Source organism: Gallinula chloropus (assembly GCF_964237585.1).
Source record: "Gallinula chloropus genome assembly, chromosome: 13".
NCBI classification, from domain to species: Eukaryota; Metazoa; Chordata; class Aves; order Gruiformes; family Rallidae; genus Gallinula; species Gallinula chloropus.
Window position 1 is genome coordinate 10,667,352 of NC_140098.1, and position 20,844 is coordinate 10,688,195.

The 20,844-nt window shown below is 50.6% G+C and overlaps 1 protein-coding gene across 1 annotated transcript; it reads right to left on the minus strand.

The window, feature by feature from the left end:
- Nucleotides 1–15,445: 15,445 nt before the first annotated feature.
- Nucleotides 15,446–18,748, minus strand: IRX3 (iroquois homeobox 3; the record flags this gene model as incomplete). Its single annotated transcript, XM_084270258.1, has 4 exons — nucleotides 15,446–15,500; nucleotides 16,196–16,262; nucleotides 16,858–17,980; nucleotides 18,527–18,748. The coding sequence occupies 4 exons, from the start codon at nucleotides 18,746–18,748 to the stop codon at nucleotides 15,446–15,448; spliced, it is 1,467 nt and encodes a 488-aa protein (XP_084126384.1).
- Between the last annotated feature and the right edge of the window lie 2,096 nt (nucleotides 18,749–20,844).

Here is a 20,844-nt window from a genome sequence, read left to right on the forward strand (position 1 = left end):
TGTCATAGTTGTCTATAATTACTGTTCTGTCATTGTTCTGGGGAGGAGTTGCTTCTGTCACCCCATCATCAGCTTTCTTCTCATCTTTTTGAAGCTTCACTTTCTCTGGTAGGTACCCAGGAACAGACTGATGATGATAGACTCTGTGATGTTTTTTGATCTTTCCCCTCATACCCTTGGATCTTACTCGCCAATCTTCCTTGCCTTTCTGTCATTGCTAATAATTTCTCTTTCTGTTAATGCTACCCATATGTTAATATCCTTTCAGGAAAAGACGCTATAGTAGCAAACACTAATTCCAGAGCGAAGAAACACTGCGTTGGTTTGGGCAGCATGTGCATTTTTAGCAGTGGGAGTCCCTACAAGTCTTCAGGTAACAACTCTTCCCACAACAGCCATGTTTAATGGGCAGGTACATGGAATGACAAATGGGATGATGTCCTTATTTTGTATGGGGTTTGTGGTCATCACCCCATGTTACAGATGGATTCGTACGTTTTTCACTCTGTAAAGCTGTGGTCAGCAAGACGCCTTCTGCCCCTGCTTATGATTTCTCAGGCAGTGTTTTTTAATAGTCCCTGTTATTCCTTTTTCTTGACATTTTTTATATAAATATTGTAAGAATATGTTTGATTTGTACCATCTCATCTAGAACCTTTTAAAATTCCTTCTCAAACTAAAAGCATACCACTGCTTGAAGAAAAATAAGCACGGTACCCTTATCACTTTGGTACTAAAATATCTCCCATTTGGAAGTCTTTACTGTAATAACTGGGGTATGAGCACAAAGACTGGAATTTTCCTGAATAAGGAAGCTTTAAGCCATAATTTCTTAGTACAAAACCTGCCTTTTTTTTTTTTGTTAAATTATATATAAGTATTTTCAGCAGGACCTCCTATGCACAACTATGCAGTGAGCATTCACTTTTGCGATATCAGCTGAAAACTAAACCTTCAACACCATTTATATTAATGTCACCGGTACAAACAAATCATGATTTATTTGTATTTATATTTTTTCTTCCAGAGGGTAAGCTGGAGGTACGTAGTCAGCAATAGACAGAGAAAATGTGTCCCAGCTTTTTTGTCCCAGGATCACCACTCTCTGGTCTCACTTAACTTTTTTTAAGACCTTTGAAGGTTGCTGTGCAGGAATGGCCAGCCCTGAATCACAGCTGGGACAGAAGCACAAGTTGGAGGTGAATGTAGTTCCCAATCTATAGGTTTTCCACGCAAACAGGACACACTCATCCTTTCAGTCCCTGGTACTACTGCCAACTCTGCAGACTTGGGGTCTTCCCTTTTTTGCCCCCCTCTTCACCTTTACACCCATATTAAGGATGAAATCCATCCCATTCTTTAAAAGAAAATGCTGCTGCAGTAACTTGTCATTAACAGCTACAGCTGAGATTTTTCAGAGGAGGTTTCAGTGGGTTTGGGTGCCTAACTGCCCTAAATTCTTCTGGAAATCCTAGTTTAATAGTCCTCTGGGGAAGTGTAAAAGCTGCCTTCTGTGAGGGAATTTTCCTATTCATTTTGCACCTCTCTCCTAGGTCAGCCAGGACACAGCATCTCAAGCAAACAAGAAATAGCATTTCCAGCCTGCCCATGGAGGAACCCATTTCACTGCCCCAGCAGCGCTGGTGCCCGTGGGCTCCAGAAGAAGAAATCTGACGATCGTGCCGCTGCCCAGGTCAGTAGTGTTACGCTGCCTGTGTTTTCCTTTGAGCTCCCCCTGAAATATTTGGGTTTGCCTTCCCATTGGCAGTGGTCCTAAAACACTCATGGGTCTGCAATTAAGCACTTTATAGCTCTAGTCTGTGTAAGTTAGGTGGGTTTTTCTGTGCATTTCCCATGAAATTTTGGTGAAGGTTGTGTAGGGAATGGCTGATCTGATGAAGAAAACGCCAACAGATACATTTAATTTTCAGCATCGATGCAGAGTTTAATTTAGCATAGAAAAGCAACTAAGAATCAAGTACTGTTACAGTAAGAACTTCCTTCCATCTAGAGTCATATGCGACCCCATAATTAATCCAGATGTGCACGACTTTGTTAGAAAGTGAAAGCTGTAATTAACAGTGTGGCTAGAACTGTGTTTTGCTCTCAGTATACGGGGGTTTGTGTAATGTGGGCATTCAGAAGCAAAACCTGTGTGAAATCCCCTGACTGTGGATGCCTTTTCCTGGTATGAATTTGGTGTGAATCTCTGGAAACTTGCAGCGTCCCCGGGGGGATAAGAATTCACAGATCTAACTAACCCTGAGGGTCATGTTATCACACAGATTAAGTATTCTCAACCAATTTCTGAAATTCATTAGGCACTTAAGGCTTTGGATCAACATTAGTAATGTGTACTTTCTTTTTCTACCTATTTGTCCTTAAATGTATTTATTAGGTCCCTGACACACAGTGGACCCCCTTTCACTTGATTAATCAGCTTCTCACATGTCCCTGAAGAAGCATCTCAATTTCACATGTTCAGCTAATCATTCTTCAAATTATTCCTTTTTTGAAGGAGTCAGTGCACAGCACCACAGGAACCAATACCTAATGTGATTCCACAGCTCTGTACTTGGGTGAACAGCATCAATACTTCTATCTTTTTTCAACCCCAACAAAGTTCTTTATGTTTTGTAGAATAAAACAAGAGGTGTGATGTTTCCCAGGAGCCAGTAATGCCAGTGATCGTGCTATAGGCTCAGCTTAATAAAGCTGGGCTTCTGTAGGGAGTCACTGAGAGTTGAATTCACCAGAACCAGGATTTTTGTGATGGCTAAGTCTTGGATAAGGTCTTCCCTAGTTAAAGTGGTATATACCATGGACAATGGTTGCATGTGAAGCTGGCCAAAGTATTTAGGATGAACCCTGTTAGCTACATCTTCTCAGGAAAGTAAAGCCTCATGAAGGGGTCGCCTGCAAACAAAAGACCGGAGGAGGCTTCCTATCTCTGGTTAATACAGACACCCTATCATGTGATGCTCAAAATGACTTTGTCAGGCTGATCTGCGAGTGAAAAAGGCTTGGTCTGGGTTTGGGTTTTGGGTTGGTTTGGGGTTTTTTTGGTTGGTCGGTTTTGATCTTGGTTGGTCAGTTTAGGATGGTCTTTTAGTTTCCAGGTATTCATGGTTCATTTACACTCACTGCTGCTTATGCTGGTGTTGTCCTGTAACTTCTCACCCACAAACTGGACCACCAGCTCTGGGAGAAACTGTACTGAAGGGCCCTGTAGTAAGGAGCAGCTTGAACTGGTTTTGAGTACGAGACATGTGAAGGTGCCTGGGAGGCTGGCCCCGGTCACCCTCACTCCTATACCTCAGGAAATGTCTCTGAAGGAAAGTTTTACTCCCTTCCTGAGCAGCTAAGGCATAAATATTTTTCTCTTCCAGAGAGCTTCTGCAAAATGATAGTCTGCTCTTACACCGAACCATTTAATAAGTTTAATTAAATGGAAGCTTATGATAATTAAACCAAAAGCCTAAGGGCCCTGTTCTGTGAGGACTTACTACTTGCATAAGACCAATTTCCATATAATTTAGACAACAAAATAGCGGAACAGTGCTCTGCCATCTAATTTATATGAAGCTGGTATTCTCCAACCCAGATTTATATTACACCATAAACATGCTTCTCGTATCTTAGCAGCAGCGAAATAGCTCCAGTACAAGCATTAGAGTAGAAGAAAAGGAAAGGATTTTTTTTTAAAAGGGAACACCCACCCCCCCCCCTTTCTTCTAAAAAACCAGAATGGGCAAATTAAAACTGTAATCTGATAAACTCTGCGTGAGGATCAAATATCCTTAAAGAAATTCTCTAGCGCAGGCGAGTACTTGTAGGTTCTTCTTTCATAACAAATTTGCATATTTGCTACTTCTGGGTGTTTTCTTGAACTAATGTTTGTCATCAGCGCTAGAGAGAAACCCACGCTCCACAGTTTGGAATTCCTTCTCGTCTCCCCGAGTGTCCCAAAGGAACGGTACCGTGCATTATCTCCCCCGCCACCTGTATTTTTATTGCACTTCAAAACAAAGCTCCAGTACTACAAAGAATCGATGGGGCCTGATTCCTCACTACCTTACTCCAACTTTACGCAGCCTGCTGCAGACAAAGCCCTTCCTCATGACAACTGAAATGCTGGGGAAAGCCCCCAGCCCGCCCCGTCAGCATGGCAGAATTAGCAGGTTGTGATCCTCTCCCAGCCCACTCCTGAGGACACGGGCACTTAAAACACAGGTAACCCCCAGTTACAGGGGAGGGGGGGAACTGGGACCCTCTCTGTGCTCCTCTGCTCCCATGTGCAGCACAGGTGATAACTGAGTCCTTGGTATTTGGTGGCTTTTCTGCACAGGCTGCTCTGTTTGGGGTGCTTTGGGGTTGGGTGGTTGGTTTGTAAAGAGGCCAGAATTTGTGGGTGCCCCTTGGAAAGGGGGTTTAGTTTTGTGCCATTTCTTTCTGCAAAGGAAAGCAGAGGCCCCGCACTGGGGGAAGCTGTCCCTCCAGTAATTGTAGAAGAGGTGAGAGCATTGTTTTGAGCAGTGAGCTGGATACCAAATCCTCCCCTGCACTGCTCCTCCCTATAAAATGCTGGCAATTAATTGTCCAGGGTTAGAAGATAATGAGGTCAGATCCTAATGAGATGCACACTTCCCACTGACAGTCAGATAGTAGGCACCCTGATCTAAAGTCTGCTTGTAGAAGTAGGGAGACACATATAATATCATTAAAGTTTATAATGCCTACACCTCTGTTTCTAAACCTTCAAAACACTGTCACCTCTGTGGCCTGCTGCTTTGCCCTACACTGTAAATGCAAGGCCCAGGGTTAAAGCTCAGCCCAGATGAGCCAGAGCTCTTCCTTGTGAGACACAGCACCTGGAAGATCTCAGCCTGTTGCTGACTGCTCTACCTATTGGCGGGCTTTGACCCAAGCACACAGAGAAGCGCTGCACCTGGAGGGTCGTTTCTGACAGCACCAAACATGGCAACCTCTTTTCTTTACAGTCTTCAAAAGTGGCTTACAAAATATCTAAAGTATTCAAAATCTGTGACCTTTACCTCCAGGCAGAGGCTTCGTCACGGTGATCTATGTCTCTGTGGCCCTGAGGTCAGATGACTGCAACACAGCCCCGAAACCACCTGCGGGCTGGAGCTGCTGCCGAGGAGAAGCATGACGGCTCAAGGGTCCTCACCCCAGGGAGCTGGTGAACCCTGGGCAAACTGCATTGCCAAGTATGATTCAAAGTCTATTTAATTATTGGTAGTTAAAGCCTGACACTCCCAAGGAACCCGCGTGTCATGTCACACTGCAGTGTTTTTCAGGGGCGATACACGTGGCGATGAGTTATGGCTTTGAACTACACCGAGCACATGCGCAACTGGCCATGACTGTGGGACAAGGGTCTTGCTTGTCTTGGAGGTCCCTGAAGGAGGTCTGAAGGCATGGGGACTGCGCAGACCTGGGTGTACAGCACAGCAAGGGCAGAGGGCTGGAAAGGCTGGCTGTGCTGCCCAGATAGCTAGTCCCCATCTCCCTGAGGAAAAGGCCGTGAGTTAGGCAAGCTCAGCCTGTGCCTTAGAGGGTGATGCTGGCTTGGAGACTGCCAGCTGGCCCTTGGCAGCATCCGTGACGAGCTTGGGGCTCAAAACATAAATGTGTTCTTGGGGCTTTGGGGTTTTCATAGAGTTTTGTAGAGGGGGGTCTTGTAGAGAAAATACCAATGGCAGAAGTGCAAGAGTTGCATTAGTTTCCCTAAATTTCCTCAGTGAGGCATGGTCATTTGCCACTGCATATTTCCTTGGGTTCCATCAGAAAGTGCCAGCAGTATGAACACTATGATTTTTCAGCCTCATCAGCTCCCCACTCTGTTAGGTTTACAATTGGCATCACTTCTTAATATTATACTTTTTCCTTTTCTTAACTTGTCTTTTAATTTTTTAAGATTAGAAATGTTCTTGGAGTAAACCAGTGGACTAGAAGCTAAACCCATTTTAAGGTTTTGTACCCACACCTGAATGCGGGTCTCTGTCCCACAAGTCCTCCTCTCTTTATTACCAACAAAATCACAGAATCACAGAATCATAGGGGTTGGAAGGGACCTCAAGAGATCATCGGGTCCAAACCCCCTGCCAAAGCAGCTCCCCAGCTCATATTGCACAGGTCGGCGTCCAGACGAGTCTTGAATATCTCCAGAGATGGAGACTCCACCACCTCCCTGGGCAGCCTGTCCCAGGGCTCTGTCACACTCACTGTGTAAAAGTTCTTCCCGCATGTTGGTGCAGAACTTCCTGTGCTCCAACTTGCAGCCATTGCCCCTTGTCCTGTCTCCACAGAGCACTGAAAAGGGGCTGGCCAATTCCCCCTGCATCCCATAATTCCCCCAGCTGCCATACCCAGCTGCACGTTGAAATGAATCAGACACCCCAAAGCTCCTGGAGGGCTTTTAAATAATGGATCCAGTTTGGGCAGATTTGGAATTCATCCTGATAATGGGATGAGTTCCAGAAAAAACTTGGATGATTCCAGGTTGGGGGAAGGTACGGAGGAATAGGAAGGAGTCCTCAGCATCTGTGTGAGGCTGGGGAAGAAATTCAGGTGTGTGAAAGGGAGAGGAGGATGAGGAGAAGATTGGAGGGATCCTAGTCTTCCTGTAGTACCTACTGCAGCTCTGACCTACATGAAATTTGTTTTCCGAGACTCCTGTATGCAGTGCTGAATGCTGCAAATGCAGCGTTCAATATCCTGCATCTATCATGAGAAATATTAGTATTAATTTATTGTAAGTGCAATTCGGGAGAGGTCTGAGCTGGGTTTTCATGCTTTTCAATGGATTCATGATTAGGAGGAATTTGCTGCTGCAAAATTTGTTAAGTCCTAACATCCAGGAAACAAAATCTCTCCTGCTCCATGCTGATGCAGATGTGGTCCTAGGAGCCCTTGTAAACTCAGCAGAGGGCAAAAAATGTATTTGCACCTCTGTTACAAAACCCAGACAGGAAAGTTTAACTGGCTGGTGGTGGTGGGTCCACATTTCAGGCCAGGCTCAGTCCCTGTACAAGTGTTTAGAACTTCCAGGGACACCAATAGTACCACCTCCCCTTACACCCAGACTGAATTTGGCCCAAAGCATTTGTTAAATGGCCCAGAAAGCCACCCAATTTTCTTACTAGAGCCAAGTAGCCCCATGCCAATAAAGAAACAGAGTAGGAAGTGAAGAGAGATGTGCAGAACTGAGTTTCTGGGTAAAAAAGCAGTCGTGGTCACAGCCTGCCTAGCTCCAGGTCTCACCAGCCACTTTCAGCTGCGTTTCCTTGATGTTAATGCATGGAGTAAAGCAAACAGTATGCCGTCATGGTTCACACGCGGCACTGAGATTCCGAACTCCAGTGGTAAATAAGGTAGAAAGGTGCGACAGTGCAGGTCTGTTTGTCCTGGGCCTCTCGTTCAGGAGGTGTGAGGGATGCAGGGCGAAGCACTGCTGAGGAGCTGTGGCTGTTCCAGTGTTGTGAGGCACCAGGAGCACCCAGGCTGGGCCAAACCCCTGCGTACCACCGGCCGGCCCTGGTCCCGGTGCCGGCACACTGACCCTCTTCCCACGAGAAGCATTTCATGTCCCAGCACCTCTTGCACACAGAGCCTGTTCTCCAGAACAGCGTTACCTTGCTGTTATTTTACACTTCCTTCCCAAAAAAAGCTTCAAAGTCCATTTTTTTTAGCATATATTTATTAAAACTTTCTCGCACTGTTCAGGGGAATATTTGAATGGCCACTCGAAACCCCACTGCCTAATCACTGCTGACTTGCTCAAGAAAGGAGGCGAGGGAGGCTTTGCTTTAGGTGGGGGGGGGGAAGAGAAAATAAAGAGAAATCGGCCCAGCTTCAAAGGGCGCATTTCCATAATTGCCCTGTAACTTTGGCAAAATAAATCTGAAGGGCTGAGAAAAGCACAATCTCTCAGATGAGTGCACTACAAAAGCCCCAGAGATCCCCAGTCCCACTTGTTACTATTCTAATTCAGTGAGAGAATTCGGTCCCTAACCTCGGTAACAAAAGCCATGAAATCACCGTCCTCCCATTCCGATAGCCCCGCTCCCAAAGAATAAGACCTTATCCAGCCTTTGTCTCTGTCCTGCCCACGGACACTCTCCATATGAGTTAGGATAGCATCAGGGGGAAGAACAACCCGTAGAGGTTTTCCGGACCAACAATTTAAACACGCTGTCTCAGGTTCTTGGTTGCAAAGATGCATGTGCCTATGTAGTAGGGGGGATGGAGTCCCTTCCTGACTTCCAACCGCAATGAGCCTTTGTGCCCTTCCTATGTAGCTGAATATCCACACAATCTGTTTGTCTGAACTTCTCGAGCGTGCGTAAGAGTTACGCTGCAGTTGTCCTTTGGAAAAGGGACAGTACCCTCCAGAACTGCCTATAGGATTGAGTGCTTGTCCTTGGCGGAGTGTGATGCTTAGTAAAAGCAGTAATAGTAATTGTAAATACAAATTAAGGAGAAAGTGTCTAAAATGGCTTTGCCGATGCAGCCGCAGTTCCAACTTTGTAATTCCTCAGTGAAAACACGACTGCTGGACGTGAATAGCGGGTCTTTGGCAGCAAAGGCCCAATCTCCCGTCATTTGGCCCCTCTCTGACTTTTTTATTTTCTCAATAAGACGAGCTTTTGTGGCGATGTTCGGTATGGACAATCAGGACAGCCTTATAAAGGGATTGAGAAGGGCACACAAAGGGCTGCGGCAGCATCAAAGCGAGCCCAGCAGCACAATAGAGATGACATTTTTACATCCCAGGGCTGGGGCGGGCAGGGACTGAATACTGTGTCCATAGCAGTGTCAGTAAACAATGAGCAAAGTGGGAAAGGGGTGAAAACACAAGTCAAAATCTTTTTATTGAAGCCCCCTACACATTCATTGGGCATTTTCAGCCCTGCATTTGAAAGCTCTTCCATTTACTCACTCCCCGGCTTCTCCCATTTAAGTAACTGACTGATGATGGCTCCATTTTGATATCCAAAGAAAAGAATGGGAATTCTTCCTGAAGTGAATATATTAATTCATGAGATTTAATTGCGTTTTACTGGCAGTAAAGAAAATATTAGCTGCAAAGTGCTGTTCTTAAAGGGACACTGCCATCTGTACCACCACCTTTCAGAACCATGTTTAAGGAGCACCGGCCTTACCTGTGGTACCAGTCCTGCCTCTTGATTCTTGGAAGCAATGTTTTTCCTTCAGTTTGCCAGTTTCCTGCATTTAGTTAATATAATTTATTATCTTTTTTCCATAACAAAACCAGGCTGCGGTGATGTGTTTCTCCAGCAGGTTTCTCGTTGGGTTTCTTGCTGTGGTTCAGAGAACCAGCACAGGAAGTTTAAAACCAGAGGATTTAACCCTGATTGTTTGGCAGGTTTAGCAACTACGGCAGATGCCAGGAGGGCAGCCATGAGCACTAAAACTTGCTTTTCCTGGCTTTTTGGTGTTGGTTTTGTTTGTTTTGTTTTTTTTTTTTACCCTGGAAGTACAAGGAAATGTTTCTGTTAGCATGGGGCTATGATGTGTGCACACTAGAGGAAAGCTGTCGATCAAGCATAAATTTCTGACATTGTCTTCTGTAGGAATCCCTGGCAGAAGTCTCCATCTGAGAACACTGGCACTAGCACCACTGTTCAATAGCCATCTCAGATGTCCTTTTTCATTAAATTATTTTGGAATCGGGCTAGTCTAATCTCCTAGTGAAGCTTTACTTCTCTTGGAAGCAACTTAGATTGTAACGGAGCAAATCGATGTTTTACTCCTTGTATCTAATTTCACATTACATCTATGTTTTTAGGCACTTAAATTTTCCTGCTAAGGTATCTTGAGAATTGCATAGTCCGGTGTGAATTATACTAATGATTGCTGAGAAATTCAATGGAGTGACTCATATATTTGAGAGAGAGAGGAGAGAGATTTTCCTTTCGCTGTTTTGCTTGAAAATAAGTATAGTATTAATGTATTAAAACCTCGGGTATATGCACACTCAGTAAGTAATTTTATTCTAGCCTGGCTAGCTGGCCTACTGACATGTATTTTCACCACTGCTAAAAATAATGAGGAATCCAAGTGACACACATTTATGGCTAGGAGTGCCATCAGATCCCTTGACCTAATTGAGCATGCCTACACACCTTAGAGTGTTTTGCATAACCAACTTAGACAGCAGGAACATTTCCAACCAGATTGATTGACGTGTTTTATTTCTAACTTAAGCTTAATCATGACCAAGGATGATTCATTTATACCTTTCAAACTTTAGGAATTGACATGGGAGACAACCAAGCTGCAGACTCCAGTGTAAGCAATCGTGTAAAGGAAAAAAACATACATTAATATAGTTTATTAACCTGCTTAGCTGCTGAGGTTGATGTCATAAAATGGATTAATTAGCTGGTAGAAGAGTTACTTTAATTTGCAAAATAAATGTCAAACTAGATATTTTTTTCAGGAAAGGTTTTATCCTAAATCACTCCTCCTCTGCTCTAAAAATTTCTCTTAAGTCGTTTACAGAATCTAGAGAAGGTGCCATAAGGGTCGGTTTGATTTTTCTTTTGGAGGGGGGAAGGATGGGGTGAGGGTGTTTATAAACCAGCTGGATAAGAGCTCATCTCTCAGCAGCAACCACATTGGCTCTCAAACCCAGAGAGTCCCCAGCTTTTAAGACATAAAGTACCTTCAAATAAATACCAGCAGTTTCCCCGCACCATGCCTTAACCAGGAACAAAGCCTAATAGAATAGACTGTAATAAAAGTGCTATTTCCAGCGTGTGTGTGTGTGCGGCTGCTCTACGCTGAAAATGTCCTTTAGCACTTTTTAACCATATTCTCTAGTGTGTCAGCAAAGAGACTCCATCAGAGTATTTAACATTGCTGGGAGCAAAGGAATAAAGTGGAGTCACTGTTGATTATTACTCATTAGCCACAAGGACATCCACTTAACATGTGAATAAATGAATGACACCATGTCCTAATGGAAATGGCCTCAGTGTACCTTTAAGCAAAATGTTGTTTAATATCTTCCATTTGCTGAATAGCAAAGAGGCCTGTTGGACATGCATAGTTAGTGAGCAGCCATTGTTGCTTTGTTCCAATTTCAGCATTTAATAAAAAAAGATGTTGTCTTGACTGCAGCGGAGACTGGGCTCAGCAACCCCGGGTGGCAGCACCACGTCCTCCTCAGTCTGCAAATTTGGAATTTCACCGGCATCCTGAAACCCATGTGGCGGCTGAAGCCGTAGCAGGTACGTACGTGTTCCTCCAGACTCTGCTTTATGTTTGAACGTATGAAACAAAGCACATCTGATATCTTTATTGGCTTTCTCAGATAAAACACAAGCGAGCTATAAGCCTTAATTTTCTTATTACCATTTGTTAACAGGAAAGATAACACTCTCAAAAGTGCTTGATTAGGACTCCCTTTGATTTGTATCTCCTCGTGATTTCCAGGGCATATATTTTTGCGTTACTACTTCAGTACACTGATCCTCCCGATCAAACTGATAGAAGAGGTATTTTGGAAGTATAAATATTAACCATACAGGTGAACCACATAATCTGAGCAGCATCTTGAACACTGCCATGCTGAAGCATGCTTTGGGAAACAAATCGTAGCTGAGACAGATGTTCCTGACTGGAAAGCTGCTGGGCTGGGCTGGGTTGGAGGAGCCCTTTTGCCCTCACACCCTTGCAGCGGTAACTTAAGAGCGCTTGCAACTTTCTCCTTCTCTTTCTTTTATATCACCACTAAGAAAAGCTGCAGGTATATTTACAGTATCACACATCTAGATACTGATGATCAGGATCCATACTAGCACACAGCTGTCCCTGTGGGGATAAACCAGCTTCAACTATCTTGGGAAAATAAAAGCAGGCGCATTAGCTGACATGAAAGATTGGAGCCGGGAAAGGGAGGGGGGAGGTGTATTTTTAATGCACGGTCTGATGCCTGATCGTGAAAAACGTGCTGGATCTTTTCCTTACTCGTGTGATTTTTGTCTGCACAACAGCTAGCTGTGCCGGAGGCAGCTCACGGGGCTTTCTCCCGCCCGTCTTATCCCCGAGCTGTGATGGGCACTTTGGCTGCAGTGAATGGGAAGCCCGACACGGCCCGCTACGCCCTGCGAGCCGCTGCCAGCAGAAGTGGGTCTGACAAGTTGGAAGTCTCTTTCTCCTGCCTCCTCCTCCTCGCCGGCGCTTCCTCTGGCCGGCCCCGCGCAGACAGGGAGCGAGCTGGAGATGATTACATCAATCAGTGTCAGGTCTGGGAGCTGTGATTTATGAATATGCATAATGAGCTCTCACCTTTGAGAAGGACTAGCTAGGGAGATAATTGATTAGACAGGAAAAGAGCAGCCAACAGAGAGGGAGAGGCCTCTCTGCGCCGTCTCGGCAGGCCTGGCTGGGGCTCCAGTGAGGCTGTCAAGCTGCGAGAGTGATTTCTAAAAAAAAAAAAAATAATAATACGAGTAGGATTTTTAATGTTTTGTTGAAACACGCATAACAAAATGTTTCCTCACAAAATTAATGGGAATTTTCTCCACATTAGGGAAGCCGGGCCGGCACAAAGGCTGCTTTCCCCCCGCGGGGAAACCAACTTCTCACTTCCAGAAGCCAAAGGGACGGCTTTCCCATGGCTGCCATGCAGCCGCCGCCACTGCAAGAGCATCCTCGCTGCTTGGGGCAAAGGGAGTGGGCTCTGCGGGGACCAGGAGCCGAGGGGCTCTGCTGCAAAGGCAAAGGAGCCTTTAATGGAGGTGGAAAGCTGGGGATGCAATTGTTTTCCCATCGTGGTCTCATTATTTTCTTCCATCCCCCTTAAGCATCTGTCTGGCCACTGTGTGAAAGTTTCTATGGAAAACCCACCAGGATGTCCAGAGGAAGGGGATGTGGAAATTTGCCTCTAGCTTTCTCTCCCCCCCACCCTTCCCATTTTACATGCCATTAATCTTTCTTTTTTTTTTTCTTTTTTTTTTCCCCTCAGCGAGAATTGGCCAAGGAAAAAGCTGGGATACAAAGTGCAGAGAAACTGGGTAAAATTTACATGAGAAACAATCCGTTTTCTAACCACCCACCCACAGAGTTTCCCCTCGTTTCAGGAGCCTGTTGGAGTGAAAGAGGGGGAACAGTTCCTGGCAGAAAGACAGAGCTGCAAGGAAGGGGCAAATGCTGCTTCCAAGACAAGCCGTGGCTGAAGAAGGGCGCATGGGGAAAGGAAGGGGACGTGGCAGGGGGTAAGCAGAGATTGCAACGCTATGGCAAACTCTGAGGGTCCCTTCCCCGATCTCCCCAGAGGGTCGGGGCCTGCTCGGCAGCAGCCATGGCTCCCTGCAGCCTGGGGAGGCTGCGGGCATGCACCAGACAAGGGGTGTCCCCACCATGACGCCCTGCCGTAACGGGGAAATATTGAAGCGCACATACGAAGTGCATGCGTACGCGTGCGCACACACATACACTGTAAACACACACACGAATCTTATCGCTTACCAGCGCCTCGGATTTAAAGTGTAGTTTATCGGCCTAGTGCAACCCGATCCTATAAATAATACATCCCTATCACTATGACCTCAAAATGTCAATACCGCACAGCCCTGCGCATTTGCATATCTTGTACTGTCTAAACTTGAAGCATGTCAGCTATGTGCTTCTGTTTGTACTTTAACTTCATTTTAACTCCTGCTTCCTAGCTCCGTGTACCCTCCCCCTCCGTGGGCTCTGTCACCAACACGAGAAAAGCACCAGCGGTTTAATCGCCACCCCCGTAATTATGCCGTTCCCAGAACGGTAAGGGGGGATGGGTGGGGGAGAGGCGGGGGGGGCGCACCCCCCCTCCACGAGCGACACCAAGGAAGAGCCTGGGAACAAAAGCAGGAGGGAGCCGGCCCGTGAGCTCGCCCTGTCCGAGCCTCCCGCTCCGGCCGGGGCTCCGGGGATGCGCACGGCCACCCGCGGGCACCGGCTGCTGCCGGCAGACCGGGAAGGGAGGGGGAGTGGGAATGAAGGTAGAGAAGGGGGAGCGGCCCCCGACCCCCAACAGCAGCCACCTTGGGGTGTTTCCAAGGGGCCGTTCCCGCCCTCCCCAGCCGCTCGCAGCGGCCGGACCTCTCCCGGTGCGGACGGAATTTCAGCACTTGGCCGGGGAAAACGAAACTGCGGGTTCTCGAGGCCGCGGCTCGGTTTCAGGAGCGGCGGGGCAGCCGCGGCTCCCGGGACGAGGCCAGTGGAGGAGCAGGCGGCGGCTCCGGGGAGCGTGCGCGGCGGGACGGGCAAGCCGCCCCGGAGCGGAGCCCCTCGCCCGGGTGCGCGCCGCCGCTGCGGCCGGTGACTCCCGCGCGGACGCAACCCCCCGGGAGATCGCCCCGGCCCCGCAGCCCGCTCCGCGCAGCACTGCGGCGTCGGGCTGCCCCTGGCCGGTGCTCCGCTCCGCAGCACGGCGGAGCCGGGGAGGAGGGCACACACCACACCCCCCCCCCGCCAAAACCGACCCCTGGGAATAACGCAGCCCCGCTCCCCCCCCCCTCCCCGCACTGGCAACCCCCCGAAGTTTCCTTTCAATTAAAGGGGCCGGGCAGATCAATAGCCAGCACCCGGTAATAAGGTCCTCCGGGGGCGACGGATCACCGCCGGGCCGCTGCCGGCTGCCCCTGGGCTCGCCCCCGGCACCGACCCCCGCTTCCCCGGCTCAGGGCGCTGGCCCCGGAGCCGCACACGGACTGCACGGCGCTTCCCGCCCCTCTCCCTGCCCCCTCCCCGCCAACGCCGGGTACCGGGACGGGGCGGCGGCGCCTGCAGGGGGCGCTGCGGTTCCAGCGTTCGGCCCCGCCGCCGCGGGAAGGGCCGCGCGCTCCGAGCCGCCGCCCGCCCGGCCCCGCCGCCGCCACGGCCCGGGCTCGGCCGAGACCCGCTCCGCCTCCGGCCGGCCCCGGGACCGCCGGCCCACGGCCGCGCCGCGCTCCGCCCGAGGATGCGCCTCTCCCGCCGCCGCCCCAGCGCGGCCCCGGCTGCCACGGCATGACAGTTAACGGGGGCGGGAGAAAAAGAGCTCCGGGGGCGGGAGAAGAGAGTATAGTCAAAGTGGCAACAGTTTATTTATTAGCCAAAAATATATACTTTCTTGTACAATTTGGTTCACACGTATGTACATTTTTACTGTATGTACAAAAACAAAAACCCCAAAAAATAAAGCAAACGACCAAAAAATAAAATAAACCCCAAAACACCTAATTCTCACTGGACTTCCAAAAAACCTCACGAACTCAGCTAACCCGGGTGATAGTACGGAAGCGGATATTTTTTTGTCTTCCCCCCCCCCCCCTTTTTTTTTTTTAGTTTTAATATATGGACATGCTTACAAGTTGTAACCATACAGAGATTTCTTTTTACAATCATTACAACGACAATAAAAAATTAACTATGATGATGACAACGCCGATAGAACCAGAGCGGCATCGAGTTGGTTCTGGGGCCTGGAAAAAAAAAAAAATGACACAGAAAAAAATATATTTAATAGGGTTTCTAGCCAGGGCGGGCCGGCACGGGATTTTTAGCTGTATGTAGTGCTGGTTTTGTTATTGTTGTTGTTAATTTTATATATATATTTTAAATAATTTTCTAAATATAAAAAGTTTTCGGAGTGACTTGTAGCGAATGTGTTTCGCTACGGAAACACCGCGGGCCCGATCCCAGCGGTTCCGACCGGGGATTTATTTCAGTGGCTGCTGCACCAGGCTCGGGGCAGCGCGGCCCGGCTCAAACCCCCCCCTTCCCGTGCGAGCTGGGGGCATTTGTTTTCAAATTGTAATTTTCTTTATTATTTGTGCCGCTGTGTTCCCCCCTCAGGCTGGCCGCCACCGGCGTGCTGCTCTCGGCGGTGCGGGGTGGGGGGAAGGCTCTCTCGCTCTGCCCGACCCGCCGCCACCCGACCCCGAGCACGACAACCGCGGGGCCCCGCCGCTCGGCCTGCCCTGCCCTGACCGGCCCGGCCCGCGGGAGAGAGCACACAGACGAAGAAAACAAAAAAAGAATCAGAATAACCCACCACGCACGCAGAGGAAGAACGAGAAACCGCCCTGGAAAGGGAACTAAAGGAGCGGAGGACATAAGCTAACCATTTACAACTGCCTCTGGATATCCTTAGGAGACTGAGGAAGCAATCTCTTACCGCCTCTGCACTGGCTGGAAAGCTGTCTTTATTAACTTTTTCTCTACTTCCAAGGCACTAGATCGATCTAAAAAGAGAAGGGAGAAAAAAAAAAAAAAGAAAGAAAGAAAGAAAAAAAAAAAAGGGTTCCTTTATAGCCCCTGTTTCATTCTCTTCCCCCCACCCCCCATCCCTGAATTAAGCCTCTGGACTTAAGATCTCTCTCTGAGCAAGTTGCAAATACGACCAGACCACCGCTTTGCCGCAGGAGTGACCGTCAGAAGGAGAATAAAACCGAGCCCGGAGCCAGCCTCACGGCCGGGTCCCTCTCACAAAGGCGATTTGAGCAGCAACAACAACAACAGCAACAAAAAAGACATCCCCGTCGCAGGAAAAGGTAATTCTCGGGGTTTCAGACCGACCTGCGAGGAGCCTCCCCCCACCCTGCCGCCGCCCCCGGGGGCCCCGCGGCCGCCCGCCAGCCCGCCCGCCCGCCGCCACCTGCGCCCCGACGGCTGCGCCGCGCCGAAGGCACCGTGAGAAAACCGCGGAGCCGGCGCCCCTCGCCTCGGTCCCTCGTACGGGGTCCCGAGGGGCCTCCCGCGCCTCTCCGCGCCGCTCCGCGCAGCCCCCCGCAGCGGCTGCCAGCCCGGCCCGTCCCTGCCGCGTCCCTCAGCGGTCACCTGCTCCGGCGGGCTCCGCGCTCTGCGCCTGGTCCGCGGGCCGCGGGAAGGCGGTAGCGGCCGCAGCGGCGGGGGGGGCGGCGGGGGTGGCCCCCAGCCCCAGCAGGTGGGGACCGTTCAGTAAGGCCAGCGGGTGCGGGGGCGGGTGGTGGTGGTGGTGGGCCGGGAAGGCGCGGTTGGTCCAGTTGGGGAACTTGCCCAGGGGACAGGAGGAGACGAGTCTGTGGGGCGGCGGGGGGGGCAGCGGCAGCGGCTGGGGGGCAGCCGCCGGCGGAGAGCCGCCGCCGGGAGACTTGCGGGGGTTGTCAGGGCTGGTGGCTGTCTCGGCCAGCGACCAGATCTTGGGCTTCGGCAGAGTGCCGGCCAAAGCGCCGTCCGTCGGGGAGGAGGCGGCGGAGGAGGAGGCGGAGGAGGGGGGCGAGAGGTGGTGCGGCGGCGGCTGGAGGGGCGCCTTGAGGGTCTCCAGGCCGGCGGGGACGGCGGCGGAGGGGAGCTCGCACTTGTGGTGGTGGTGGTGATGGTGGAGGTGGTGGTGGTGGTGGTGGCGGAGGTGGAGCGGCTCCCCCTCGGCGGCCTTGAGGTAGCGCTCCTCGGTGCCGGGCAGGTCCTCGAAGCCCTCGGAGCCCTCCGAGTCTGTCTTGGAGTCGGAGTGCAGGAGGTCGGCGTCCTGCAGCTCGTCCTCCAGCTCGTCCTTGTTGCTCTCGATGTTCTCGGTGTCGATGTTCTCCAGGTCGATCTCCTCCTCGTCCTCCCTCTTGTCCTCTTCCCCCTCGTGGTCGCTCCCGTAGGAGTTGCCCTCCTCGTCTGTCCTGCTGCGGGGGGCCCAGGTCATTTTATTCTCCTTTTTGAGCCGCCGCCGCGCGTTGGCGAACCAGGTGGAGACCTGGGTGAGGGTCATTTTGGTGATGATAGCCAGCATGATCTTCTCGCCCTTGGTGGGGTAGGGGTTTTTCCGGTGCTCGTTGAGCCAGGCCTTGAGGGTGCTGGTGCTCTCCCGGGTGGCGTTCTTGGGCCGCGACGGGTCCCCGAACTGGTACTGCCCGTAGGGGTAGAAGGCGGGGTGGTGGTGGGGGAAGGCGGCGTGCTGCACCCCCGGGCTCTCCTTCAGCTCGTACTGGGCGCCCTGCAGCGAGAGGGAAGGGGCGGCCCGGCTGAGACGGCGCGCTGGGCCCGGCCCGGGGCCCCTCCATCCCGCCGCCGCTACCGGGAGCAGACCCCGCTCGGCACTAGCGCAGCGGCCGGGCTGAGCCGCCTCCCCGCGCCGCCGCGATCCCCGACCCCCGCCGCTCGGACCCCGCCGGCTGCGCCCCGGCCGAAGCAGGCGGCCGGTGCCGGCGGGGAGCCCGGGAGGGAGGACTGGGTCCCCAGGTGCGTGTACGCGGCGGGGCTGCCGGGGCCGGTCCCCACAGCCGTCAAACCCCGCGGGCGGAGGTGGAAGCGCGGGGGGGGGTGAGGAAAGGGGGAAGCCGCGGGGTCGCCGTTCCAGCCCTGCCCCTCTCCGGCGGCTCTCCCGGGGCAAGACAGCGATAACACCCCGTCTCCCCCGAGAGCCCTCCCGGCGTCTTGCCCGGCGGTCCCCCGGGCCGATTCCCTGCGCGAACCGCGCCTGGGCCGGCCTCATCCCGAGCGTCCCGGGGAGCGAGCGGCGAGCCCCGGGGGGGCCTCTTACCAGCTGGGGGAAGATGGGCAGCTCGGCGGCGTAGGGCAGGAAGGCTCCGTAGCCCTGGGCGGCGGCGGCGGCGGCGTAGGGCGCGCCGTACATGGAGGAGAGCACGTTGGAGAGGGTCCCGGACGGGGCCAGCTCGGCGCCGCCGCGGGAGCCGCCGCTCCCCGGGCGCTCCGCCGGGTAAATCGGCCTGATGTACTGGTAGCCCAGCTGGGGGAAAGACATGGTGGGGGAGCGGGGGCAGGGGAGAGGGGGAGGAGGAGGAGGGGGGGGGGGGGGAGAAGAGAGGAAGAAGAGAGAGAAAGGGGAGAAAGTAGCAGGGCCGGGAGCGGAGGAGGGAGCCGGGTCGCTCGCCCTCGCCGGCCGGCCGCACTTTCAGCGCCTCCCGCAAACTCCGGTGGACATGGGGGGAGGGGGAGGGGGGGGAGCCGGGGGTGCGCGGAGGCCGCGGGCTCCCTCCTGTCCTCGGCCGCCGCGGTAAACGATCCGATCGCTTCTTTCTTCTCTCACTTTTCCTATTGATCTGAGTGGACCCAGGTCAGGTCCTAACAGATTGCCTGAGATTATTGGGACTCTGGGCTCTGATTGACATTTCTAGTCTCTCACAAGCCCCTCCTATTTCTTTTAAGTCTCTCTCTCTCCCTCTGCCTCCCTCTCTCTCTCATGCCCAGAGCTCGCTCTCGCCGGGTTTGTCACTAGCTGCCTTTTTTTTTTCTCTTCTTTTTTTTTTTTTTTTTTTCTAAATCTGTTTACTGACGTCGCGATCTTTTATTTGAGTTGCTTTCAAATCTCGTTTTAGCGATCGCCAATCAGTTGTGTGTTTTACAAAGGTTTAACCCTGCCTCATGGTATTCTAATTATATAGAGATAGATTTAGATATAATTTCTTTCATACCCCCCCCCTCCCCCGGAGCATAGGAAACCAGGGTGTCAGCTGTGAGCGGCACACGAGAGGGACAGGAAAAAGTTGTGACATTTAAAAATAAAGCCCCCCTTCTTCCCCCAGAGCCCCCCACCCCCCCTTTCCCCTTTTCAGGTTTTCAAATTTACAGCTTTTCCTTGCCCGGGTTCATTTTGTTTTCTTTATTAAGATATTCCCTCCTTCCCTTCCCCCTCTCTGGCCCTGGCGAGGGTTCCATCTCCTAATATAGATTTTAAAGTCTATTAGATTTCTTTTTTTTCTTTTTAAATTTGCATTTCCAGAGCTACCTCGAACATTTCCTACTGTACTGAATCTTTAAGGACTTACTACATTTTGTCTGGGCTAACAGTGGGCAGATACAGTGGAAAAGCTAAGTTAATTTTCCTCCTAATAAGGGACTTCAAAGAGTTGTAGGTCACAATTTTACATCAAAGGCAGAAAAGAAGGCAAATTAAAATCTTAACAAAGGAGAGACGGGAGCAGCCCTCTGGGCCATTAGTAAATAAGTGGTGTGAAAAAAGGGACAATGACAGGCACTGGAATTAAACTCATTAACACCTTTTTGTCTTGGTGCGAAATCTCTAATTAGGAAATTTATGATCATTTTGCTTATTCCCTCTGTTCTGAATCACTACAAGGCTTAGAAGGAAGTACCTGATACGTGCAACATTTGCAAAGGGAGCAGTGGCGCGGGCTTGTAAGGAGGTATTGGGAAGGAGGCAAGATACGTTTTAATTACCGAATAAGATTTTTCATTATTATTATTATTAAGACATTTTAAATTACGGCTTGCTTGGTTGGTTGGGGAGGTTTTTTGGTCGTTTTTTTGTTTGGGACTTATTGGTGTTTTTTTTTCTTTCGGCCCCCCACCCCCCTCCCCCTTGTGTCCGAAACCAGCGTGTGAGTCGCAATTTAGCCTTTGCAGAGTGGTTAAAACAGAGTGGAGCCGGGGCGAGGGTTTGGCAGAGCGGCAGCGTGTGCCCTGCTCCGCGGCTGCCGTGCGGGGGGAGAGGCTGGAGGGAGCTGGGGAAAGTTCGTTCGACCCGCAGGGCTGCGACTGCGGGCAGGGGAGAAGGGACCTGGACTTGCCACCGTTAGCTGCTTTTTTAAATAATCAGTGGCTTGATGTTTTTTCTTTTAAAAAATTTTTTTTAAAAAAAAAAAAGTTAGTTTGCAGAGTCTCTCGAGGAGTTCAGGCTGAAGGAGAACCGTTTAACCTTATTCCTCTCTCTTCCTAAATACTCTCTGGATTTATTGCCTTTAAAATATGATTTAGGTACAATATAACCACTGTGCCCACAGTATGGATTTTTATAACTACATTTCTTTAAAAATGAAATTCATGTCAGATTATGCAGTTAAAGGAATCGACCTTGATAGCTTGCTATAATAAAACTAT